General features: G+C 47.6%; 1 protein-coding gene across 3 annotated transcripts in view; it reads left to right on the plus strand.

The window, feature by feature from the left end:
* LOC111747947 (cuticle collagen 36-like) overlaps positions 1–27,051 on the plus strand; it is a 446,727-nt gene that overhangs the window by 223,902 nt on the left and 195,774 nt on the right. The window contains exons 3-25 of one of the 3 annotated variants that reach the window (XM_064278905.1): positions 16,951–17,081; positions 17,193–17,326; positions 17,441–18,142; positions 18,257–18,307; positions 18,420–18,754; positions 18,908–18,959; positions 19,234–19,284; positions 19,397–19,770; positions 19,850–20,339; positions 20,452–20,586; positions 20,694–20,906; positions 20,985–21,149; positions 21,228–21,393; positions 21,505–21,556; positions 21,831–22,709; positions 22,987–23,116; positions 23,228–23,360; positions 23,473–23,605; positions 23,720–23,852; positions 23,965–24,094; positions 24,466–24,647; positions 25,065–25,210; positions 25,348–25,486. In XM_064278905.1, the coding sequence (XP_064134975.1) occupies positions 18,134–18,142; positions 18,257–18,307; positions 18,420–18,754; positions 18,908–18,959; positions 19,234–19,284; positions 19,397–19,747 (849 nt within the window). In that variant the 5' untranslated portion in view covers positions 16,951–17,081; positions 17,193–17,326; positions 17,441–18,133 and the 3' untranslated portion in view covers positions 19,748–19,770; positions 19,850–20,339; positions 20,452–20,586; ... (11 more) ...; positions 25,065–25,210; positions 25,348–25,486. The other 2 variants (XM_064278903.1, XM_064278904.1) reach the window with 2 other exon arrangements.

Consider the following 27,051-nt stretch of genomic DNA (forward strand, 5'->3'; position numbering starts at 1 on the left):
TCTGAGACCCCATCTGTCGTGGTCTCTGGGGAGCCAGGCCCACCAGAAGGAGGGAAGGCCGGTGTGACCATTAAGGGTGTGTGTCAACTTGGCTGGGCCGTGATTCTCAGTGGTTTGGCAGTCATATAATGATGTGATCACTTCTATGATGGGATCTGCTGTGAGTAGCCAGTCAGTTGAAAGGAAGTTTCCTTGGGGGTGTGGCCTGCATCGAATGTAAATGGACTTTCTGGCAAGTTTCATGGGCTTTCGCTCGCACTTGATCCTGCAGCTGGCTCCTATTCATCTATCCTCTGGCTCTCGGGACTTGAGCTAGCGGCTTACCTGCCATCTCGCCTCCCGATCTTGGGATTCGTCAGTCTTCGCAGCCTGTGAGCCACAGCCCTGCTGTCTGACATGCTGATCTTGGGATTGCCAGGCCCTGTGGCTACCTGAAATCAGGAGAAGCCTCCAGCCTGACCCACGTTTCAGCCTCTCCAACTGTGTGAGCCATTTCTTTAATATAAATCTCTCTCTCTGTATGTATATTTATATGCTTTACTGGTATTGCTTCTCTAGAGAACAGAGCCTAAGAGATTCGGAGAGGGTGGGGACATGCACTGGGCTATGACTATGAGCCCCCATCTCCCATGGTCCCTTGTGAGCCAGTGGAGTAGAAAGCTGTGGAGGTGGTAGGGACACACGCTGGACCATGACTCAGAGTTGCCATCAGTGAGTCCATCCTGTATGAACCCCAGATCATGGGTTGGTGCCATCTGGTGCATGTCCTACTGCATGCAGTCTTAATTTGTAAACCTGACGGTGGGTTTTGCATAGGGGGTCTCTGTTTTGGTCTTCAAACATATCCTTTTGTTATCCTGTCATTTAGTGACAATAGAAGAGACATGTTTTTTTTTAAAAGCAGAAATGAAGAAGTCATTATAACGTTGTGACTCCTGAGTAATCACTAGGCTGGTTGGTGCTGTTGCCATATGAGAAGTGTGGTGGGAGCCCGTTAAATGTGCACCGCCTCACACCTACAGACAATGGACACTCATATAGCACACACACTGTGTACTCAAAACACACACACACACACACCACATACAACATACAAACCATGCACACAACAACATACATACAGCACACATACGTACTCTGGAGGCAATCTATGCCAGTAGCTGCTGGGACCACCCCACACTGTTTGGTCCAAAGGCATTATTAGTTCCAGAGCCCAGGCTGTCTACCGTGTGGAAGATCTTTTTCCGTCTTCCCGTTGTAGATCCCCTTATTCTCCCTAAGTCTGGGCATTCTTCTTCCCCCAGCTTTACTGTAAAGTGGAAGAAGATGCCTGGCCGCACCCCACCCCCCAATTTTTCACTATATAACTCTCTCCAAAACACACATTGATGCCTTTAAATGTGGTGTTGGCAAAGAATATTGAATATGGCATGGACTGCCAAAAGAACGAACAAATCTGTCTTAGAAGAAGTGCAACCAGAGTGTTCCTTAGAAGCAAGGATGGCGAAACTACGTCTCACATGCTTTGGACGTGTTATCAGGAGGGATCGGTCCCTGGAGAAGGACATCATGCTTGGTAAGGTAGAGGGTCAGTGAAAAAGAGGAAGCCCCTCAATGAGACAGATTGACACAGTGGCTGCGATGATGGGCTCAAGCATATCAACGATTGTGAGGACGGCATAGGAGTGAGCAGTATTCCGTTCTGTTGTACACAGGGTCGCTGTGAGTCTGAACCGGCTTGATAGGACCAAACAACAAGAAGAAGAAAACACACATTGAAACTCTTCGGTTTAAGAATTTTACTGCTAATAACTATAGGCTATTTTTTTTTTTATGGTAGCGCTAATCTAACATTGGATAATGTACAAAGTTTCTGTTGTCGTTAGTTGCTCTTGCATCGATTCTGACTCACGGTGACCCCGTGTGTGCAGAGTAGAACCGCTCCATAGGATTTTCAAGGCTGTAATTTCTGTGGAAGCAGATCGCTAGGCCTGTCTTCTGAGGCGCCTCTGGGTGGATTCACATGTGTAGCCTTATGGTTAGTAACCATGTGCCTAACCATTTGTGCCACCCAGGGACAGCCACAGAGTTTCTAGTTTCTTATAAGTGTCATCAGTTCTTGCTTTCTTTAGGCTTTCTTTGTGAATCCTTTTTTGGGTGCTTTGGACAAAAATTCAAATTTCCAAGTTTATCATCCAGAAGTTATAGCTACTAAAATGTCCTCTGGAATGTCCATATCAGATGCTGTCTAGTTTCATCTCCTTATATGGTCTTCCAGCTAAACCAAACCCATTGCTGTCAAGTTGGTTCCCACTCACGGGGACCCTGTCTGTGTGCGAGTAGACCTGTGGTTCGTAGGGTCAGACTGGTGTCCCCTTGGCTGGACACTAGTGAGATGTGTTCCATGAGGGACAGGTGAAAGGTGGGGATGTGGAGCCACCTCAGTGATTCGGGCAGTCCCACCACCCAAACTGCAGTGAATCGTGTGGGCCAAGCCAGGCTCTCATTGGCTCTTTCACAACTCATCATGAGGCAATCGCATGTATTCCCTCCATTGTTTGACTAGGTGGAAATTCAACAGTGACCTTCATTTAGGTGTCCCCAGGAGCCTGATCTTCTATGCTGTGGTGGCTGTACATGCACAGTGACGCAGAGTCAATGATTTTTGTTAATATAAGAGAGACTTTCTAAGCACACCTGAAGAAAATGGGCTTTGTGAGTGTTTGGCATTTTAATCAGATTATATGTCAGATATTGTTCCTTAAGCAATCAATCAAGCGGAGGAAGAACGCAAGTAAAAGAAAAGCCAGTTTTTGTTAGATCTAAGGACAAGAAAGGGACAGTGAAGATCTAGAAATATCCCAATGATAGCAAAGCATAGATAGACAACTCCATAGCTACAGGACGTACAAGTCAGGGGAAGGGTATGTTAGGGTGCAGAAGGGAGAAGAGATGTAGATGTTCTTTCTGTTAGGTGGATTCGGGAGACAGTGGTCCTTCCCTAAAGTCAGAGGATGACAATGAACTGGCAAGTAGCTGGGAAAAAATGACACACCACCATCAACTGATGACACTGCAGGTTTGTTCCAAGTAGTGTTTTACCTGTCTCCAGCACGTTCAGATATATTTTATTTTCACTATTATTCACTACAGAATATTTTCTAATTTCCCTCTTCATTTCTTTGCTGGCCTTTCAGTTTAGAAGTGTGTTGCTGAATTTAAAAATATTTGGAGATACTACCTGTATCTCTTTTCTTACTGATTTCTAATTCAATTCCATTCTCATCTGAGGGGGTAAACTGTATGATTCTGGTTGTTTTAAGACTTGTTTCAGGTCCCAGCATATGGTGGAGTCTGGTGGATGTGTCTCCTTCACTTGTAATTTACAGTCATCTATCTTATTAGTTATTATTATTATCTTAGGCTGAGTTCTCTAGAGAAGCAAAACAAGTGAAGCATATATATATGTGGAGCCCTGGTGGCACAGTGGTTAAGAGCTCAGTTGCTAACCAAATGTTGGCAGCTCGAATCCGTCCAGTCCTTGAAAACCCTATGGGGCAGTTCTACCCTGTTCTACAGGGTTGCTATGAGTCGGAATCCACACAATGGCAACAGGTTTGGTGTGTGTATATATGTATAAAAAAAAATATATGTATGTATATATGTAAACTGATTGGCTGTTCATAGTGGTTCTTGTCGTGGAGGGGATTATGTTACATCAGCTCTCGTTATGGAGGTGGTTACGTCATTACATAACCGCCGAACTACTGAGAATCAGGACCCAGCCAGGTTGACACACAACCTTAACCATTACAGCATCTATACATGCCATTTCGGTCAACTTGATTAATAGTGTTTTCCCTTTTTATTCTGAGCTGAGAAGGGTGTAGAATGCTTAGGTAGTCTTCAAAGATAATGTTAATTGATGAATAAGGATAATTGGATAATTTTCCAGACAGATAAAAAACACCTGATGCTTCAGCAGAACAAAGCCAAATGCAACTTTTTATTATCCAGCAAAGAAATCAGCATATTTGACTTAGATTGTCTAGGTTGACTACAAGTTAAACTTCCAATTTACTTTTGCTGTTAAATTATGCTAATGTAGTGATTTTAGACTGTACAGCTGAAAACATCTATCCTTAAGACATCCAGATCTGACACACAAATACCTATATTTACCAAACAAAAAAAAAATTAGGAAAATATTTATATAAAAAATGTACACTCTACCACTCCTTCAGCAAGCTCGTCCTGGATCCGGTAATAGATGACTCCGTTTTCAAACCTCTGACATGACAGATTTTCCTGACATGACCAGTTTTTTGTTGTGTAAAGTAGTTAGGATAAGTACATTAACTAGACATACATTGTTAATGCTGGTCTAATTCTACTGAAATATACGTTGCAACAATCCATAATTTTGCCTCCATTTCTTCAAAGAAACAAGATGTTTTAGTGGAATTTTTAATTGCACCAGATATTTTTTAGAATGCATCTTCATTCTTGTTCAACTGCAGAGTGACTACTATCTGATACAACCTTATTGTTGGTTTAGCTGCCGTCACGTCATCCCCTAACATACAGCAAGCCTAACCCACGCGCAATGGAATGGAATGGAGTGGAATGCTGCCTGGACCTGCACCGCCCTCATGATTGGCTGTGGATCGGACTGTTGGGATCCAAAGGGTTGTCATCGGCTTATTTTTGGAAGTAAATTGCCAGGTCTTTCTCCCTAGTCTGTCTTACTCTGAAAGCTCTGCTAAAACCTGTTGAGCATCACAGCAGCCTGCAAGCTTCCGCTGACACATAGGTGGTGGCTGTGCATGGGGTGTACTGGCTGGGAATCAAACCTGGGTCTCCCATGTAGAAGTTGAAAATTCTGCCACTGAGCCATCAATGCCCGTCGATATAGCGTTAATCAAAACACCAAACCCATTGCCTTCCAGCTGATTCTGATTCATAGTGACCCTATAGGACAGAGTAGAACTGCCACATAAAGTTTCCAAGGAGCAGCTGGTGGGTTTGCACTGCCAAACTTTTGGCTAGCAGCTGAGCTCTTAACCACTGCACCACTGATACAACTTTATAACTATGCAAATAGTTTGAAAGTCACAACTCTTTACTATATAGCTCTTCAACATATAATTTCCAAGTACTAGTTTCCTGTCCTAATAGCAAGTAGACTGTTTATATCAGGGATACTTTGCTTAAGCATGGGTCAAACTAAACAAGTTCGGTATCGTGCAGAAGAAGAAGCTTTTGGTTAGATCTGTCTGTGCTTCTGTGTTTGTGCCCAGTGTTCCATCCATACCGAAAGCATTCCTCTTGAAACTTGTCAGGCGTGGTGCGCCATTCTTGTCTCTTTGAGCTGCACATAAGGTTGTTCTGGATTCAAAAGAAACCCTGCTGCACGAAGAGAACAGAATATATTTTTAGTCTCAAAGAATGAGCAGCTCCTTTTGAACTGCCGCCTTTGCAGCCAGTGGGAATTGCATTTGGTGTCAGAGGGAAAAAGTTGCTCAAAGGCAGCTTGGTGGGCAGGGTATGCAGGTATGCAGTGTCTGCTGTCACCAGCTGCCAGTGGCATTTCTCAGTGTCAGAAACTTATTCACCCCAATGGCTTTCTAATTGATTGTGACACACCAATGGTATTTATCAGACCCCGACGTGCTTCACACTCTGGAAACAACCAACCACCTAACTCCTGCTATGCAACCTTTATATGTGACTCAGGTCATCGAAGATCGTGTCTGAACCAAAGTAGTTTCTAGAGTAAAACCCATATAGTTAACACGTTATAAGGCAGTGAGCTGTAACTAAGTGTGGCACTTCTTCCCAGGGGAATTTTGGGTATATATGTATGTGTGTGTGTGTGTGTATATATATGTATAATTGATGATTGGAGATAAGCCTTGTATCTGATGGGGATGCGAGGGTGTTCTGGAAATACATGGAACAATCCAGCATGACAATCCAGATGCCATTTTTACTCCCAGAAAATAAATTAAAAAAAAAAAAAAACCTGTTTCTAATTATCTGAGGTTAGAATTACACCATTTTCCATACAAAGCAGAGTATTTTTTTCAGTTTTAATATACACTGGAGTTTTCCAGAATTGCATGCTTACATAATTTGGCGGTAGACTGCATGTTGTTTGTGTGTATATTTAGACATAAGATTTCACCATTTTGGAGAATCATGTCACCAACAGCTATGCCAGTCATGGTGGTTAAGTTGCCAATAAAAAGTGGCTGTGTCAGCTTTAATTTGTAACTGCTACATTCATGTTGGCTCTGTACGTATGCAAACATCTGATGTTTTCATCATATGCTTTGATATGGACGTGACACAGAATTATACACTGACGTATGTATTCTCCCTGTTCTTTTCTATTTCCTTTATGTTACATCATTTTGCTAATATTATTGGAAGTTTACAGTTTATATCATATCATATTTTTTAAATAGTATTTTATTGTGTTTTTAGTGGAAGTTTACACAGCAGATTAGATTTCCATTTAACAATTTCTCCACAAATTGTTCAGTGACACTAATTACACTTTTCACAGTGTGTCAGCATTCTCATAGATTCTGTTCTGGTTGTTCCATTTCCAGCAGTATTGTTTCCCAACCCCCTTACCTTCTCATCTTGGCTTTGCAGCAGGGCTTTGGACTGGTTATTTTCAGTTCCACCCCAGATACACTGAATCAGAATCTACATTTTGATCTTGTTAAAATGACGAATCTGATTCCATACAGCTGGAGTCAAAGTGCAAATTCTCAGTATGGGGTCAAACTGAAAGTGACCAGTTCAAAGTCTTGATTTAGAGTGATTGTTGACCATTTGGTCTCATACAGATGGTCTTTTAAAGTAGAGCAGTACTCATGAGTGTTACTTATTTTATGAGCCAATCTGTTATTTAGCTAAAGGGTAACCTCAGGGAATAGTTCTGGTTCAAGGTTTAAAGAGTATTTCAATGCAATAGTCTCAGGAGTCGTCTAGTCTCAAGTGGCCTAATAAGTCCAGACTTTTTTAGAATTTGAGGTTCCAGTCCATATTTTTCTCCCGTTCCATCAGGATCCACATATTCTGGCCCTGATCAGAATGGTTGGTAGTGGTAGCTGGGCACCATCTAGTTCTTCTGGTCTCAGGGTAAATGAGGCCATGGTTCGTGCAGACTGTTATCCCTGTTTAGGCTAATTTCTTCTATGAGCCTTTGGTTTTCTTCTTTCTCTTTTGCTACAGATGGTAGAGACCTATAGTTTTATCTTAGGTGGCTACTCACAAACTTTTAAGACCCCAGATGCTACTCACCAAACTAGGATGTACAACAGAAACTTTATAAACTGTATTATGCCAATTGACTGAGATAGCCCAAGAGAGTATGATCCTAAGCTTTGAACCCAGAAAACCAATTCCACGAGGCATTTGGTCTACCCCCTATGTGGTTAATTATATATATGAATATATCCATGCACACACATACATACATGTGCACATATATGTAGACACATCTCTCTGTGTACACATATGCACACAAATACACATACCCATTAACTATATGCATCTATCCGTACATATGTAACCATACACACATTTTTTGGTTGTTGTGTTGTTACAAAATAATTTTTGTCATATCCTTTACCAAAAATGTCTTTTTTGCTTGTGTATTTCTTAGTGACGTCATTTATCTTGGTTAAGCTGTGTGCACTTCTCCCACATTCGAAGAGGTCTTCCTCATCACCCAAAATAACAAATGTCTACTATCTAGAGCCACCATGTGTCTGTCAGTTTGCCTTTTACTATCTAGAGCCACCATGTGTCTGTCAGTTTGCCTTACTGTGGTGGCTCGTGTGTTGCTATGATACTGGACACTATGCCACCAGTATTTCAAATACCAGCAGAGTCACCAATGGTGGACAGATTCACCAAAGCTTCCACAATACGACAGACTAGGAAGAACAACCTAGCAGTCTACTTCTGAAAACAATTAGTCAGTAAAAACCTTATGAATAGCAGCGGAACACTGTCTGATATAGTGCCGGGAGATGAGCCACTCAGATTGGAGGGCACTCAAAAGATGACTGGGGAAGAGCTGCCTCCTGAAAGTAGAATTGATCTTAATAACGTGGATGGAGTCAGGCTTTTGGGAACTTCATTTGTTGATGTGGCACAACTCAAAATAACAGCTGCAAACGTACATTAATGATTAGAATGTGGAATGTATGAAGTATGAATCTAGGAAAATTGGAAGTCATCAAAAATCAAATGAAATGCATAAAAATTTGTATCCTAGGCATTAGTAAGCTAAAATGGGCTGATGTTGGCCGTTTTGAATCAGACATTCATGTGGTCTACTATGCTGGGAGTGACAAATTGAATAGAAATAGTGTCACATCCACTGTCAAAAAGAACATCTCAAGATCTATCCTGAAGTACAATGCTGTCAGTGATAGGATAACATCCATACGCCTACGAGGAAGACCAATTAATATGACTATTACTCAACTTTATGCACCAATCACTAATGCCAAAGATGAGGGCATTGAAGATTTTTACCAGCTTCTGTAGTCTGAAATTGATTGAACATGCAATCACAATGCATTGGTAATTACTGGTGATTGGAATGTGAAAGTTGGAAGCAAAGAAGGATCTGTAGTTGGAAAGTATAGCCTTGGTGATAAAAACGGCTCTGAAGATTGCATAGTAAAATTTTCCAAGACCAGTGACTTCTGCATTGCAAATACCCTTTTTTTAACAACATGAACGGCGACTATATACCTGGACCTCACCAGATGGAAAACACAGGAATCAAATCTACTACATCTGTACAAAGAGACAATGGAAAAGCTCAATATCATCAGTCAGAACAAGGCTCGGGGCCGACTGCCGAAGAGACCATCAATTGCTCATATGCAGGCTCAAGTTGAAGCTGAAGAAAATTAAAACAAGTCCATGAGAACCAAAATACGACCTTGAGTATATTCCACCTGAATTTGGAGACGATCTCAAAACTAGACTTGACACGTTGAACACTAATGACTGAAGACCCAGATGAGTTGTGGGATGACATCATACATGAAGAAAGCAAAAGATCATTAAAACAACAGGAAAAAAAAGACCAAAATAGATGTCAGAAGAGACTCTGAACCTTGCTCTTGAATGTAGAGTAGCTAAAGCAAATGGTAGAAATGATGAAGTAAAAGAGCTGAACAGAAGATTTCAAAGGGCAGCTTGAGAAGACAAAGTATTACAAGGAAATGTGCAAAGACCTGGAGTTAAAAAACCAAAAGGGAAGAATACTCTAGGTATTTCTCAAGCTGAAAGAACTGAAGAAAAAATTCAGACCTCAAGTTGCAATAGCGAAGGATTCTATGGGCAAAATATGGGTATAGAAGATAGAAGGAATACACAAGAGTCACTGTACCAAGAAGAATTGGATGCCATTCAACCATTTCAAGAGGTGGCATATGATCAAGAACCAGTGGTGTTGAAGGAAGACATACAAGCTGCACTGAAGGCACTAGGGGGAGACAAGGCTCCAGGAATTGATGGAATACCAGTTGAAATGTTTCAACAGACAGATACAGTGTTGGACATGCTCACTTGTCTATGTCAAGAAGTTTGGAAGGCAGCTACTTGGCCAACCCACTGGAAGAGATCCATATTTGTGCCCATTCCAAAGAGGAATTATCAAACAGTATCATTACTATCACACACAAATAAAATTTTGCTGAAGGTAATTCAAAAACAGTTGCAGCGGTACATTGATAGGGAACTGCCAGAAATTCACGCCAGATTCAGAAGAGCATGTGGAACAAGGGATATCACTGCTGATGTCAGATGGATCCTGGCTGAAAGCGAACACCAGAAAGATGTTTACTCGTGTTTTATTGATTATGCAAAGGCATTCGACTGTGTGGACCGTAACAAATTATGGGTAGCGCTGTGAAGAATATGGCACCACCACCATCAACAGAAGCAACACTATCTAGAGAGTACTTCCCCACCCCCCCATCCTTGGTAACCACCAGTGAACTTCGGTTTCTTTATATACAGGTTTCCCCCGCTATCCGAAAGTAGAGTGTTCCTATGAAACCTTTCATAAGCCAAGAGGCAGTTACCATTAATTTATATGAGAGATTTTTTTTGAGCATTCCCAGGTCCAAAAAATAACCTTCTGAGTCATACCAAATAGCACATAAAATCTAAAATAACACTAACATATAGTAAAAGCAGGAAGGGTATGATAAATACACAGCCTGTATAAAGTAGATGCTGAGTGTCGTTCCCTGGGAAGGAGCTTGGCAACGCCACTGTCACTGCTGGGGGTGTGTGCTACCTCTTCAATGGCTCGCTGCAAAATGAACACATTAATATGGGTTCTCCAAACATATTACATTCTTTATGGCTGTGTAGTGTTTCATTGCTTGTGTGTACCTCAGGTTGTTTCCATCTTTGCTATTGTGAATGGTGCTGCAGTGAACATTGGTGTGCTTTATCTGTTCATGTCTCATCTATTAAATCTCTAAGGTAAATACTGAGAAGTGGGATTGCTGGATTATAATGTAATTTTAGTTATAGTTTTTTGAAGAAGCACCATATTATTTTCCATAGGTGTTGTACTATTTTACAATCCCATTAGCAGTGTATAAGGGTTCCAATCTCCCCACATCCTCGCCAGCATTTGTTGTTATTTTTTATCAGCGCCATTTTAGCAAGTGCAGGATATTTCATTGTAGTTTTGATTTGCATCTCTCTAATGGCTTTTTTTTTTTTTTTTTAATGGCTAATGATTTCAAACATCTTTTCATGTGTTTGTTGGCTGCTTGGATGCTCTCTTTGGTGAAGTCTCTGTTCATGTCCTTTGGACATTTTTTACTTGTATTCTTTCTTCTCTTTGTTGTTGAGTTGTTGAAGTTTTTTTTTCTATATTTTACAAATTAAACCCTTATCAGACATGTCATTCCAAAGATTTTTTCCAAGTCTGTAGGTTGTGTTTTTAATCTTTTGATAGTCTTTTGATGAGTGTACATATTTAATTTTTATGAGGTCGTGGTTATCTAATGTTCCATAAGGTTTTCACTGGCTAAATCTTTCAGAAGTAGACCGCCAGGTCCTTCTACCTTGATGACAGAAATGATGCTGGAGATCACATGATAGAATTTTTGCAAGACCAACGACTTCTTCATTGCAAATACCTTTTTTCAACAACATAAACTGCAGCTATACACATGGACCTCGCCAGATGGAATACACAGAAATCAAATAGACTACATTTGTGGGATGAGACAGTGGAAAAGCTCAATATCATTAGTCAGAACAAGGCCAGGGACTGGTTGTGGAACAGACAATCAGTTGCTCATATGCAAGTTCAAGTTGAAATTGAATTAGAACAAACCGACAAGAGCCAAAGTATGACCTTGAGTATATCCCACCTGAATTTAAATATCATCTCAAGAATAGATTTGATGTGTTGAACACTAATGACCGAAGACCAGACAAGTTTACATGAAGAAAGCAAGAGGTCATTAAAAAGACAGGAGAGAAGAAAAGACTTAAAGGAGTGTCAGAAGAGACTCTGAAACTTGCTTTTAAACTTTGAGTAGCTAAAGTGAAAGGAAGAAATGATGAAGTAACACAGTTGAACAGAAGATTTCAGAGAGCACCTCGAGAAGATAAAGTATTACAATGACATGTGCAAAGACCTGGAGATGGAAAACCAAAAGGGAAGAACACGTTCGGCATTTCTCAAGCTGAAAGAACTGAAAGAAAATTCAAGCCTCAAGTTGGAATATTGAAGGATTCTATGGGGAATATATTAAACACGTCAGGAGACATCAAAAGAAGATGGAAGGAATACACAGAGTCACTATACCAAAAAGAACTGGTCGATGTTCAGCCGTTTCAGGAGTTCCGTATGAGCAGGAAGCAGTGGTACTAAAGAAAGAAGTCCAAGCTGCACTGAAGGCACTGGAGAAAAACAAAAAATACCAACTGAGATGTTTCAACAAACAGATGCAGCACGGGAGGTGCTCACTCGTCTATGCCACGAAATTTGGAAGACAGCTACCTGGTCAACTGATTGGAAGAGATCTATATTTATGCCTATTCCCAAGAAAGGTGATCCCACGGAATGCGGAAATTATCAAACAATATCTTTAATATCACACACAAGTAAAATTTTGCTGAAGATCACTCAAAAACAGCTGCAGCGGTATATCGCCAGGGAACTGCCAGAAAATCAAGCTGGATTCAAAAGAGGACGTGGAACCAAGGGTATCATTGCTGATGTCAAACAGATCCTGGCTGAAAGCAGAGAATACCAGAAGGATGTTTACCTGTGTTTTATTGACTATGCAAAGGCACTCGACTGTGTGGATCATAACAAAGTATGGATAACACTGTGAAGAATGGGAATTCCAGAACACTTAATTGTGCTCATGAGGAACCTGTATATAGATCAAGAGGCAGTTGTTCGGACAGAACAAGGGGATACTGCATGGTTTAAAGTCAGGGAAGGTGTGTGTCAGGGTTGTATCCTTTCACCGTACCTATTCAACCTGTATGCTGAGCAAATAATCCGAGAAGCTTGACTATATGGCATCGGGAGGAAGACTCATTAACAACCTACGTTATGCAGATGACACAACCTTGCTTGCTGAAAGTGAAGAGAAGTTGAAGCATTTACTGATGAAGATCAAAACCACAGCCTGTAGTATGGATTACACCTCGACATAAAGAAAACAAAAATCCTCCCAACTGGACCAGTGAGCCACACCATTGTAACTGGAGAAAATATTGACGTTGTCAAGGATTTCATTTTATTTGGATCCACGATCAACACTCATGGAATCAGCAGTCGAGAAATAAAACGATGCATTGAATTGGCCAAATCTGCTGCAAAAGACCTCTCTAAAGTGTTAAAAGGAAAAGATGTCACTTTGAGGCCTAAGGTGCCCCTGACCGAAGCCATGGTACTTTTAATGGCCTCATATGCATGTGAAAGCTGGACAGTGAGTGTGGGAAGACTAAAGAAGAAATCACCCTTTTAAATTAAATCAGGCAAATGTGTAGAGACCAAAGTTTATTAGTGGTTACCAGGACGTGGGGAAGGGGGCAACAAGGAGTTACTGTGTAAGGGGCACTGCTTTTCTGTTCGGAGGGATGAAAAACATTTGGAAATGAGTAGCGGAAATTGTTCTCATAGTGTGATGAATGTAATGTCACTACGTTGAACACTTAAAAATGGCTAAGTATATATTTTACTACAGTAATATAAAAAAAAAAAAAAGACTATCCGTCTTTACAGATACCCATTCCATGTAGAAATTCTATGTAGAAAACCCCAGCAAATCTACAGATAAAAACCTTTAGAGCTAATAAATGAGTTTAGCAGGGACATGGGATGCAAAGTCAACATGCAAAATTAATTGCATTTCATTACACTAGCAATGACCAAGTGAAAACTAGTATTTGTAAAAGTACCATTTATGATAGTTCTCCCCCAAGAAAATAGTTAGGTATAAATCTAAGAATACTTGCGAAGGATTTGTACTGAAAACTACAAAACACTGAAGAAAAAAAAGTCCTCAATAAATGGGGAGACTACCGTGTTAATGGGTTGGAATATAGCTGTCTGTTCTCTCAAAATTTACGTGTATATTTAATTCAATACCAATCAAAATCTTAGCAGGAATCTTTTTACATTTAAACAAGCAGATTGTAACACATCCGCTCCTCTTGCTTATAATCATGGGTACGTCCCAAAGACCAGGTTGTTATGCAAAACTGGCGTTGTGAGGGTTGAGGGCTGTGCCCCATCTCAGAGCCTGCACCCCTCTGGTTGCTCACAACCTGTTAGGCACCTCCAGCAGGTCTCGGTATGTGGGTGGCACAGTGGTTTCCCATCCCCAGCATGCCTTCCGCACCAGCGGAGCCCACTGGAATTGGAGGTGGTGGTGGGCGTTGGGGGTGGGGGTGGGTGTGGGCGTTGGGGCTGGTGGTAGAGGGGGGTGGCAGTGGTGGAGGTTGGTGGTGGTGGTGGAGGGTGGTGGTCGTGGTGGAGGTTAGGGGTGGTCTTGGTGGGTGTTGGCGGTAGTGGTGGTGCTAAAGGTTGGGGGGATAATGGTGGAGGTTGGGGGTAGTCTTAGTGGGTGTTGGGGGTGGTGGCAGTGCTGGAGGTTGGGGGTGGTCTTGGTGGCTGTTATGGGTGGCGGTGGTGCTGGAGGTTGGGGGTGGTAGTGGTGGAGGTTGGAGGTGGTGGTGGTGGAGGTTGGGGGTGATGATGGTGGGTTTTGAAGGTGGTGGTTGTGGAGGTTGGGGTGGTGATGGTGCATGTTAAGGGTGATGGTGGTGGTGGAGGTTGGGGGTGGTGGGTAGTGGGTGCTGGGGGTAGGGGTGGCGGTGGGAGGGCAGTAATGGTGGAGGTTGGGGGTGATGGAGGAGGTCGGTGGTGGTGATGTTGGGTGTTGGGGGTTGGGGGTGGTGGCGGTTTAGATTGGGGGTGGTGGTGATGGAGGTTGGGGGCGGTGGTGGTGGTGGTGCTGGTGGGTTTTGGGGGTGGTGGAGCTAACAAGGACTTATGGAAACAAACGGGGATTAAATAAATACATTAATTTATTAAAATATACATACCAGGGTTGTCTACATATTAGAAAGGAGTTGACCTGTACTATGCAAATTATTAATCTGTTTCTGTTTGGGAGGAAAAACCACAAATCTAGCAGGCCAGAGCCACCTTTCTGTCTGAGGTGTGGGCAGTCGTTCCCAATCTCGTCTTCCACAAACGCAGAGCCGAACACTGAGGACTCCTAAAATTACCGCTTAGCAGAGCTGCTCAACTTTGAGCACTATGTGGTTTGGGGGATTTTTCATTACATGTGCCTCTGTTTTCAAGGGCTGTTTTCAAGTAAAGAGCTTTGTTGACTTCAGTTTTGTTGGACTCAATGTGATCAATGTAGATTGAGTACTACATATCATAAGACAGGCGTGAAACTGTCCCCGACCTTAAGAAACAGTGTGATGGGAACTATAACATACCAAACAAATGCAGCGTAATGGGAATTCCACGTGACCGGAAGTGCGCTTAGTAGGAAAACGAGTCTCCCTTTCTTCTAATTTGGAGCATTTGTGTTGTATAAGGAGCCCTGGTGGGGCAGTGGTTAAGTTCTTGGCCACTAACTGAGAGGTCGGTTGTTTGAACCCACCAGCAGCTTTGCAGGAGAAAGATGTGGCTATTGGCTTCCGTTCACAGCCTTGGAAATCCCTTGGGGCAGTTCTGCTCTGCCCTGCAGGGTCGCTATAAGTAGGAGTCGACTTGATGGCAACTGGTTTTTATTGGTCTGAGGCAGGATATTCACAGACCCCTTACTGATGAGCCTGGTCACAACATCTTTATGTGCCTGTTTTTCTTTATCTGCGTATAATACTTTTCTTTCTAACTTTTCTAGTTTGTACACAAAGATTGAGTAAACGACGAATTATGATGTGAATATTGTTATTCAGAAAATACTAATTTCAAAATTTGCTAACGGAATATAAAGCACAGAGATAAGGAGAATCTCCTTGTAAAATCTGAACTTGCATAGTCAGACTCCTACCAGCTCTGGGTTCTGATTTCGGTTTCACATTCTCCTCCCAAAATGAACATTTTTACGCGCTCCTAAAGCCTTTAGTGGGAAGGCTTTTAAGAATAAAAGTAGGAGGAATTTATGTTGTTTATTGTAGATAGAAGATTCCAGCTCCTGGCAGCCCAACATGTGTCAGAGTAGAACTGTGCTCCACGGGGTTTTCAATGGCTGATTTTCAGAAGGAGATCACCAGGCATCTCTGGGTGGACTTGAACCTCCTACTTTTCAGTTAGCAGCCAAACGTGTTAACCCTTTGCTCCACTTAGGGATTCCCTTTACGTTCTAGTTGCTTCCTGTTTCTCAAATGTTAGCATGGGTGTTTGTTTCCTGGGGCTGCCATAACAAATTACCTCAGCTGGGTGCTGAAAACAACGAAGATTTAATCTCTCATAGTTCTGGAGGCGGAAGTCCAAAATCCAGCTGTTGGCAGGGCCATGCTGTCTTTGACGGCTCTAGGGAAGAATCCTTCCTTCCTTGCTTTGTTAACCTGGGTGGTTGTTCAAAATACCCTTTCTCAGGCCTCATTGCAGCCCCGCTGCCTCAGCATCTCTGGCGGTGGGGCGGGGCCAGAAATCTGCATTATAACAGGCCCTGCAGGCGATTCCCATACTCCCTGTACTGGGCTGAAGAGTGTTCTCTAGGAATTCATGTCTACCCAGAACTTCAGAATGTGATCTTATTTAGAAATAGTCTTTGCAGATGTAATTAGTTAAGATGAAGGTGTACCGGAGCAGGCTGGCCCCTAAATCCAATGACCGGTGTCCTTCTGAGAAGGCCGTGGGGAGGCATGCAGTAAACAAGGAAGCCATGTGAAGAAGGAGGCAGAGATGGGAGTGCTACGAGCTGGGTACACCTGGGGCCCCCAGGAGCTGGAAGAGGCGAGGAGGATTCTTCCCTAGAGTCTTCAGAGGACGCATTGCCCTGCTTGACACCTTGATTTTGGACTTCCGCCTCCAGAACTTGAGACAGATTAGATTCCTGTTGTTTTCAGCCACGCTCCCCCGCCCCGCCCCCACCGCATCCTGGTACTTTGTCATGGCAGCCTTCTGAAACTCATGCCCGTGCTTGTATTTGAGAAACGCTGTCTATACACTGCTTGGTGAATCTAAAAAACTGGCCTTCCAATGCTCCAGGGTCTCGGCCGCATGTGTGGGGAGCCACTAAATTAAGGGTGTAGCTTCTTCGGTCCTTTCGTTCGGGTGACACTGTACTGATACATGTTCATTTAAAATTGCACAGTGACCCAAATAAAACAAAAATCCTGATGAGGTTTGTTATTGTCTAAATCTAATTTATTGCTACCAAACCACCCCAGCTGCCCTGCTGGATTACGGCCTGACCATCCTGTCGATGACGACGCCAATGATAAAGCACCAGACTGCTGTCTCCTCCCAGCAACATCCAGGGGAAAAGGAAGACCTGACTGGCCTGTCCATGATGCCAGGGGTAAGGAACCAGACTCCTGTCTCCTCCCAGTGACTACCAGGGGAGAAGGAAGATCTGACCGGCCTGTCCATGATGCCAGGGGTAAGGCACCAGACTGCTGTTTCCTCCCAGCAGCCACCGGAGGGGGGAAGGAAGACCTGACTGGCCTGTCCATGATGCTAGGGGTAAGGCAACAGACTGCTGTCTTCTGCCAGCAACCTCCAGGGGAAAAGGAAGACCTGACCGGCCTGTCCATGATGCTAGGGGTAAGGCAACAGACTGCTGTCTCATCCCAGCAAACTCCAGGGGAAAAACAAGGCATGACCAGCCTGTCCATCATGCCCGGGGTAAGGCACCAGACTGCTGTGTCCTCCCAGCAGATCCCAGGGGGAAAAGGAAGACGTGACCGGCCTGTGCATGATGTCAGGGGTAAGGCACCAGACTGCTGTCTCCTCCCAGGAGCCCCCAGGGGGAAAGGAAGACCTGACCAGCCTGTCTATGATGCCAGGGGTAAGGCACCAGACTGCTGTCTCCTCCCAGCAAACTCCAGGGGAAAAACAAGGCATGACCGGCCTGTCCATCATGCCAGGGGTAAGGCACCAGACTGCTGTGTCCTCCCGGCAGCCCCCAGGGGGAAAAGGAAGACCTGACTGGCCTGTCCATGATGGCAGGGGTAAGGCACCACACTGCTGTGTCCCCCAGGAGCCCCCGGGTGGGGATGGGGAGGAAGACCTGTCCGGCCTGTTCATGATGCCAGGGGTAAAGCGCCAGACTCGTGTGTCCTCCCAGCAATCTCCAGGGGAGAAGGAAGACCTGACCGGCCTGTCTATGATGCCAGGGGTAAGACACCAGACTGCTGACTCCTCCCAGCAACCTCCAGGGGAAAAGGAAGATCTGACCGGCCTGTCCATGATGCCAGCGGTAAAGCAAAAGGCTGGTATCTCCTCCCAGCAACCTCCAGGTGAAAAGGAAGTCGTGACTGGCCTGTCAATGATGCCAGATGTAAGGCACCAGACTGCTGTGTCCTCCCAGCAGCCCCATGGGAAAAGGAAGATGTGACTGGCCTGTCTGTGATGCTAGGGGTAAGGCACCAGACTGCTGTCTCCTCCCAGCAACCTCCAGGGGAAAAGGAAGACTTGACCGGCCTTTCCATGATGCCAGGGGTAAGGCACCAGACTGCTCTCTTCTCCCAGCAGCCCCCGGAGGGGGAAAAGGAAGACCTGACTGGCCTGTCCATGATGCCAGGGGTAAGACACCAGACTGCTGTCTCCTCCCAGGAGCCCCCGGGGAGGAAAGTAGCACCTTACTGGCCTGTCCATGATGCCAGGGGTAAGGCACCAGAGTGCTGTGTCCTCCCAGCAACCTCCAGGGGAGAGGAAAGACCTGACTGGCCTGTCCATGATGCCAGGAGTAAGGCACCAGACTGTTCTTTCCTCCCAGCAGCCTCTGGGGGAAAAGGAAGACCTGACCGGCCTCTCCATGATGCCAGGGGTAAGGAACCAGATTGCTGTATCTTCCCAGCAGCCCCCTGGGGGAAAAGGAAGACCTGACTGGTCTGTCCATGATGCCAGGGGTAAAGCACCAGACTGCTGTCTCCCCCCAGTAACCTCCAAGGGAAAGGGAACACCTGACTGGACTGTCCATGATGCCAGGCGTAAGGCACCAGACTGCTGTCTTCTCCCAGCAACCTCCAGGTGAAAGGGAAGGCCTGACCGCCCTGTCCATGATGCCAGGAGTAAGGCACCAGACTGGTTTCTCCTCCCTGCAGTCCCCGGGGGGGGAAGGAAGACCTGGCCGGCCTGTCAGTGATGCCAGTGGTAAGGTACCAGACTGCTGTCTCCTCCCAGCAGCCACCGGGGAGGAATGGAAGACCTGACCGGCCTGTCCGTGATGCCAGGGGTAAGGCACCAGATTGCTGTCTCCTCCCAGCAGCCCTCGGGGGGAAAGGAAGACCTGTCTGGTCTGTTTATGATGCCAGGGGTAAGGTACCACACTGCTTTCTCCTCCCAGCAGCCCCCGGGGGGGAAAGGAAGACCTGACCTGTCTGTCCATGATGCCAGGAGTGAGGCTCCAGACTTCTGTCTCCTCCCAGCAGCCCCCGGGGGGAAAGAAAGACCTGATTGGCCTGTCCATAATGCCAGGGGTAAGGCACCAGACTGCTTTCTCCTCCTAGCAGCTCCCAGGGGGAAAGGAAGACCTGACCGGCCAGTGCATGATGCCAGGGGTAAGGCACCAGACTGGTGTTTCCTCCCAGCAGCCCCCGGGGAGGAAAGGAATACCTGACTGGCCTGGCCATGATGCCAGGGGTATGGCACCATACTGCTGTCTCCTCCTAGCAGCCTCTGGCGAGGAAAGGAAGACCTGACCAACCTGTCGATGATGCCACGGGTAAGGCACCAGACTGCTGTCTCCTCCCAGCAGCCCACGGGGGAAAAGAAGACCTGACTGCCCTGTCCATGATGCCAGGGGTAAAGCACCAGACTGCTGTGTCCTCGCAGCAGCCCCCGGGGGGAAAGGAAGACCTGACTGGCCTGTCCGTGATGCCAGGATTAAGGCACCAGACTGCTGTGTCCTCCCTGCAGCTCCTGGGGGGAAAGGAAGACCTGACTGGCCCGTCTGTGATGCCGTGGGTAAGGCAACAGACTTTGTCTTCTCCCAGCAACCTCCAGGGGAAGAGAAAGACATGAATGGCCTGTCTAGGATGCCAGGGGTAAGGCACCAGACTGCTGTCTCCTCCCAGCAGCCCCCACGGGGAAAGGAAGGCCTGACCGACCTTTCCATGATTCCAGGTGTAAGGCACCAGACTGCTCTGTCCTCCCAGCAACCCCCGGGGGAAAAAAGAATACCTGACTGGCCTGTCGATGACGCCAGAGGTAAAGCACCAGACTGCTGTCTCCTCCCAGTAACCTCGAGGGGACAAGGAAGACCTGACGGGCCTTTCTGTGATGTCAGGATTAAGGCACCAGACTGCTGTCTCCTCCCAGGAACCTCCAGGGGAAAAGAAAGACCTGACCAGCCTGTCCATGATGTCAGGGGTAAGGCACCAGACTGCTGTCTGTTCCCAGCTTCCCCCAGGTGGAAAGGAAGACCTGACTGGCCTGTCCATGATGCCAGGGGTAAAGCACCAGACTGCTGTGTCCTCCCAGCAGCCCCCAGGGGGGAAAGTAAGATCTGACTGGACTGTCCATGATGCTGGGGGCAAGGCACCTAACTCCTGTCTTCTCCCAGCAACATCCAGGGGAAAAGGAAGACCTGACAGGCCTGTCCGTGATGCAAAGGGTAAGTCACCAGACTGCTATCTCATCCCAGCAGCCCCCAGAGGGGGAAAGGAAGACCTGACCGGCCTGTCCATGATGCCAGGGTAAGACACCAGACTCCTGTCTCCTCCCAGCAACCTCCAGGGAAAAAGGAAGACCTGACCGGCCTGTCCATGATGTCAGAGGTAATGCACCAGACTGCTGTCCCTCCCAGTAAACTCCAGGGAAATGGAAGACGTGACCGGCCTGTCCATGATGCCAGGGTTAAGGTACCAGACTGCTGTGTCCTCCCAGCAGCCCCCAGGGGGAAAAGGAAAACCTGACTGGCCTGTTCATGATGCCAGGGGTAAAGCACCAGACTCATGTGTCCTCCCAGCAATCTCCAGGGGAGAAGGAAGAACTGACCGGCCTGTCCATGATGCCAGGGGTAAGACACCAGACTTCTGAGTCTTCCCAGCAACGTTCAGGGGAAAAAGAAGATCTGACCGGCCTGTCCCTGATGCCAAGGGTAAAGCACCAGACTGATATCTCCTCCCAGCCACCTGCAGGTGAAAAAGAAGTCGTGACCGGCCTATCCATGATCCTAGCGGTAAGGCACCAGACTTTGTCTCCTCCCAGCAACCTCCAGGGGAAAAGAAAGACCTGACTGGCCTTTCCGTTATGCCAGGGTTAAGGCACCAGACTGCTGTGTCCTCCCCGCAACCTCCAGGGGAAAAGGAAGGCTTGACCGGCCTTTCCATGATGCCAGGGGTAAAGCACCAGACTGCTGTCTCCTCCCAGCAACCCCCGGGGGGAAAAGGAAGACCTGACTGGCCTGTCCATGATGCCAGGGGTAAGACACAAGACTGCTGTCTCCTCCCCGATGTCCTTGGGGGGAATGAAGACCTGAGTGGCCTATCTATGTTGCCAGGGTTAAGGCACTAGACTGCTGTGTCCTCCCAGCAACCCCCGGGGGGAAAAGGAAGACCTGAGCGGCATGTGCATGGTGCTAGGAGTAAGGCACCAGACTGCTTTCTCCTCCCAGTAGCGCCTGGGGAGGAAAGGAAGACCTGACCGGCCTGTCCATGACGCCATGGGTAAGGCAGCAGACTGCTGTCTCCTCCCAGCAGCCCCCGGGGGGAAAGGAATATCCGTGTGGTCTGTTTATGATGCCAGGGTTAAGGTACCACACTGCTTTCTCCTCCCAGCAGCCCCCAGGGGGTAAAGGAAGACCTGTCCAGCCTCTCCATGATGCCAGAGGTAAGGCACCAGACTGCTGTCTCCTCCCAGGAGCCCAGGGGGGGAAAGGAATACCTGCCTGGCCTGTTTATCATGCCAGGGGTAAGGTACCACACTGCTGTCTACTCCCAGCAGCCCCCGGGAGGGAAAGGAAGACCTGACTGGGCTGTCCATCATGCCAGGGGTAATGCACCAGACTGCTGTCTGTTCCCAGCTTCCCCCGGGTGGAAGGGAAGACCTGACTGGCCTGTCCATGATGCCAGGGGTAAGACACCAGACTGCTATCTCCTCCCAGCAGCCCACGGGCAGGAAAGGAAGACCTGACTGGCCTGTCCATGATGCCAGGGGTAAGACACCAGACTGCTGTTTCCTCCCAGCAGCCAGCGGAGAGGGTAAGGAAGACCTGACTGGCCTGTCCATGATGCCAGGAGTAATGCACCTGACTGCTGTGTCCTCCCAGCAGCCCCCGGGGGGAAAAGTAAGACCTGACCGGCCTGTCCATGATGCCGGGGGTAAAGCACCAGACTGCTGTCTTCTCCCAGCAATCTCCAGGGGAAAATGAAGACCTGACCGGCTTGTCCATGATGCCAGGGATAAAGCACCAGACCGCTGTCTCCTCCCAGCAGCCCCGGGATGGGGGGAGGGGCGGGGGAGGAAGACCTGACCAGCCTGTTCATGATGCCAGGGCTAAGGCATGATGTCTCCTCCCAGCAACCTCCAAGGGAAAAGAAAGACCCTACCGGCCTGTCCGTGATGCCGGGGTAAGGCACCTGATTGCCGGGTCCTCCAAGCAGCCCCTGGGGGGAAAGGAAGACCTGACTGGCCTGTCCATGATGCTAGGGGTAAGGCAACAGACTGCTGTCTTCTGCCAGCAACCTTCAGGGGAAAAGGAAGACCTGACCGGCCTGTCCATGATGCTAGGGGTAAGGTACCAGACTGCTGTCTCATCCCAGCAGCCCCCCCGGGGCGGGGGGAAAGGAAGACCTGATCGGCCTGTCTGTGATGCCAGGGGTAAAGCACCAGACTGCTGTATCCTCCCAGCAACCTCCAGGGGAAAAGGAAGACCTGACCAGCCTGTCCAAGATGCCAGGAGTAAGGCACCAGACTGCTGTGTCCTCCCAGCAGCCCCCAGGGAGAAAAGGAAAACCTGACCGGCCTGTCCATGATGCCGGGGGTAAGACACCAGACTGCTGTCTCCTCCCAGCAACCTTCAGGGGAAAAGGAAGATCTGACTGGCATGTCCATGATGCCAGGGGTAAAGCACCAGACTGATATCTCCTCCTAGCAACCTCCAGGTGAAAAAGAAGTTGTGACTGGCTTGTCCATGATGCCAGGAGTAAGGCACCAGACAGCTGTGTCCTCTCAGCAATCCCGGGGGGAGAAAAGAAGACCTGACTGGCCTGTCCATGATGCCAGGAGTAATGCACCAGCCTTCTCTGTCCTCCCAGCAGATCCCAGGGGGAAAAGGAAGACGCGACCGCCCTGTGCATGATGTCAGGGGTAAGGCACCAGACTGCTGTCTCCTCCCAGCAACCTCCAGGGGAAAAGGAAGACTTGACCGGCCTTTCCATGATGCCAGGGGTAAGGCACCAGAGTGCTGTGTCCTCCCAGCAACCTCCAGGGGAGAGGAAAGACCTGATTGGCCTGTCCATGATGCCAGGGGTAAGACACCAGACTGCTATCTCCTCCCAGCAGCCCACGGGCAGGAAAGGAAGACCTGACTGGCCTGTCCATGATGCCAGGAGTAAGGCACCAGACTGCTCTTTCCTCCCAGCAGCCCCCGGGGGAAAAGGAAGACCTGACCGGCCTCTCCATGATGCCAGGGGTAAGGAACCAGACTGCTGTATCTTCCCAGCAGCCCCCTGGGGGAAAAGGAAGACCTGACTGGTCTGTCCATGATGCCAGGGGTAAAGCACCAGACTGCTGTCTTCTCCCAGCAACCTCCAGGTGAAAGGGAAGGCCTGACCGCCCTGTCCATGATGCCAGGAGTAAGGCACCAGACTGCTTTCTCCTCCCAGTAGCCCCCGGGGAGGAAAGGAAGACCTGACCGTCCTGTGCATGATGCCAGGGGTAAGGCACCAGACTGCTGTGTCCTCTCAGCAGTCCCCGGAGAGGGGAAAGGAAGACCTGGCCGGCCTGTCAGTGATGCCAGGGGTAAGGTACCAGACTGCTGTCTCCTCCCAGCAGCCACCGGGGAGGAATGGAAGACCTGACCGGCCTGTCCGTGATGCCAGCGGTAAGGCACCAGACTGCTGTCTCCTCCCAGCAGCCCTCGGAGGGAAAGGAAGACCTGTCTGGCCTGTTTATCCTGCCAGGGGTAAGGTGCCACACTGCTGTCTCCTCCCAGCAGCCCCCGGGGGGGAAAGGAGGACCTGACCTGTCTGTCCATGATGCCAGGGGTGAGGCTCCAGACTTCTGTCTCCTCCCAGCAGCCCCCGGGGGGAAAGGAAGACCTGACTGGCCTGTCCATAACGCCAGGGGTAAGGCACCAGACTGCTGTGTCCTCCCAGCAGCCCCCAGGGGGAAAAAGACCTGACCGGCCTGTCCATGATGCCAGGGGTAAGGTACCAGACTGCTGTGTCCTCCCAGCAGTCCCCAGGGGAAAAAAGACCTGACTGGCCTGTCCATGATGGCAGGGGTAAGGCACCAGACTGCTGTGTCCTCCCAGCAGCTCCCGTGGGGGAAAGGAAGGACTGACTGGTCTGTTTATGATGCCAGGGGTAAGGTACCACACTGCTGTCTCCTCCCAGCAGCCCCCGGCGGTGGCGGGAGGAAGACCTGATCGGTCTGTCCATGATGCCAGGGGTAAAGCACCAGACTGCTGTGTCCTCCCTGCAGACCCCAGGGGCGGGGGGGGGTGCGGGGAAGGACAACCTAACCGGCCTGTCTATGATGCCAGGGGTAAGGCACCAGACTTTGTCTCCTCCCAGCAACCTCCAGGGGAAAAGGAAGACATGACTGGCCTGTCCATGATGCAGGGGTAAGGCACCAGACTGCTGTCTCCTCCTAGCAGCCCCTGGGGGGAAAGGAAGACATGCTCAGAGAGGCTGTCCCGCAACTTGGGGGGTACATCTCATCTAGCTGAAACAGAAGCAACTTCATGAATGAACAGGTAAATGGAGGATACGAATGAATGGAAAAAATTCACTTTGTGTTATGGTTTTTCAATTGGGAGCGGTGAGATAGATGTCAAATCATTGGTGTGTTTTCGTAAGCCAGGGTTTCTCAGCCTGGCAGTATTGATATGTGGGGCCCAGTTATTCTCTGCGGTGGGGCCATCTTGTGCATGGCGGCAGGGGTAAGGTACCAGACTGCTGTGTCTGATCTTGAGCAGCATCCCTGGCCCCCACCCACTAGGTGCCAGGAGCATTCTGTCCCCAGTTGTGACAACCCAGGCTGTCTCCTGACATTGCTAAATGCCCCTGGATGGGAGGGGCAAAGTAGGTCCCCCGTCGAGAATCCCTGCTATGTATGGATGTTCGCTTAGAATACCTCCTAAATTTAATAGGAACACTTTGTTTCTGTGAAGGCTGGCTGATTGACAGTGGCCGTGAAAGCCTTTGAGAATCTACACCTAATGGGAGCTGAGGCCGGACCTCTGTGGCATCTCAGAGACAGTCAGACACAGCAGGAGCTTCTCAGCGGCTGTGGAGCGTGTAAAGGCACATGCAGATGGTAATCTGTAATCTGCAAACACAGGCCGGGGTTGGGAGCCTCAGAAGTCCTTCAGTCATTCATGGGGAGCATGAGAAGGCCCGGGTGGTGTAGTGGTTAAGTACTTGGCTACTAACCGAAATGTTGGCGGTTTGAAGCCACCAGTGTCTCCATGGGAGAAAGTCCTGGCAGCCTTCTTCTGTGAAGACGAGAGCCAGCAACACCCTGAGGGGCAGTTCTACTGTGTCACATTCGGCCACCGTGAGTTGAAAATTGCCTAGATGACGTCCGTGGAAGGTGAGCAAAGCAGCAGTGAAGTTCCAGTGAGTTCAGGGGTCAAGTTTGTAGCGGATACACTAAGTTTCAACTGTAGCCAGACCTTTGTTAAGGCTAGAAATTTAGTCAGGTGTGTTTGAGGAGCGGACAGTCTGGAAGATAAGCAGTCATTGCTTCGGCTCCCTTTTTAGGCCCTCTTTCGAGTTTTGTGTAGACGGGATTGTGAGATCAATCCGGTCAGCTCAACACAGACTGTAATCTATGGGTAGTACGTTGTACAATCTGAAAATATGGCCTCAATACTTTTAGTGCTACATTTGAGCCCTCCGGTCAATAACTGGGCTCTTTTTACTCTCTAAAATAAGGGTGAGTATGTAACCTTGCCAATACTTTACTAGAAAACAATTGCAAAAAACCGTAGCCGAGTTTAGATGCATTTTGTGAAATGTGAGGCTGTACTGAGACTTCCTCTAGATTTGAAGACAGATAGACCAGGTGCAGCCAGTCACTTCCCACTCATGGGGACCCCAAATACGTCAAAGTAGAACAGTGCTCCCTAGGGTTTTTTTTTTTTTTAATAACTTTTATTAAGCTTCAAGTGAACGTTTACAAATACAATCAGTCTGTCACATATAAGTTTACATACATCTCACTCCCTACTCCCACTTGCTCTCCCCCTCTTGAGTCAGCCCGTTCAGTCTCTCCTTTCTTGACAATTTTGCCGGCTTCCCTCTCTCTATATCCTCCCATTCCCCCTCCAGACAAGAGTTGCCAACCCAATCTCAAGTGTCCACCTGATATAATTAGCTCACTTTTCATCAGCGTCTCTCTCCCACCCGCTGACCAGTCCCTTTCATTTCTGATGAGTTGTCTTCGGGGATGGTTCCTGTCCTGTGTCAACTGAAGGTCTGGGGAGCATGGCCGCCGGGATTCCTCCAGTCTCAGTCAGACCATTAAGTTTGGTCTTTTTATGAGAATTTGGGGTCTGTATCCCACTGATCTCCTGCTCCCTCAGGGGTCCTCTGCTGTGCTCACTGTCAGGGCAGTCATCGATTGTGGCCGGGCACCAACTAGTTCTTCTGGTCTCAGGATGATGTAGGTCTCTGGTTCATGTGGCCCTTTCTGTCTCTTGGGCTCTTAGTTGTCGTGTGGCCTTGGTGTTCTTCATTTTCCTTTGCTCCAGGTGGGTTGAGACCAATTGCTGCATCTTAGATGGCAGCTTGTTAGCATTTAAGACCCCAGACGCCACATTTCAAAGTGGGATGCAGAATGATTTCATAATAGAATTATTTTGCCAATTGACTTAGAAGTCCCCGCAAACCATGTTCCCCAGACCCCCGCACTTGCTCCCCTGACCTTTGAAGCATTCATTTTATCCAGGAAACTTCTTTGCTTTTGGTCCAGTCCAACTGAGCTGACCTTCCATGTATTGAGTGTTGTCTTTCCCTTATACCTAAAGCAGTTCTTATCTACTGATTAATTAATAAAAAACCCTCTCCCACCCTCCCTCCCTCCCCGCCTCGTAACCACAAAAGTATGTGTTCTTCTCAGGTTTACTATTTCTCAAGATCTTATAATAGTGGTCT

Source organism: Loxodonta africana, chromosome Y, assembly GCF_030014295.1.
Source record: "Loxodonta africana isolate mLoxAfr1 chromosome Y, mLoxAfr1.hap2, whole genome shotgun sequence".
NCBI classification, from domain to species: Eukaryota; Metazoa; Chordata; class Mammalia; order Proboscidea; family Elephantidae; genus Loxodonta; species Loxodonta africana.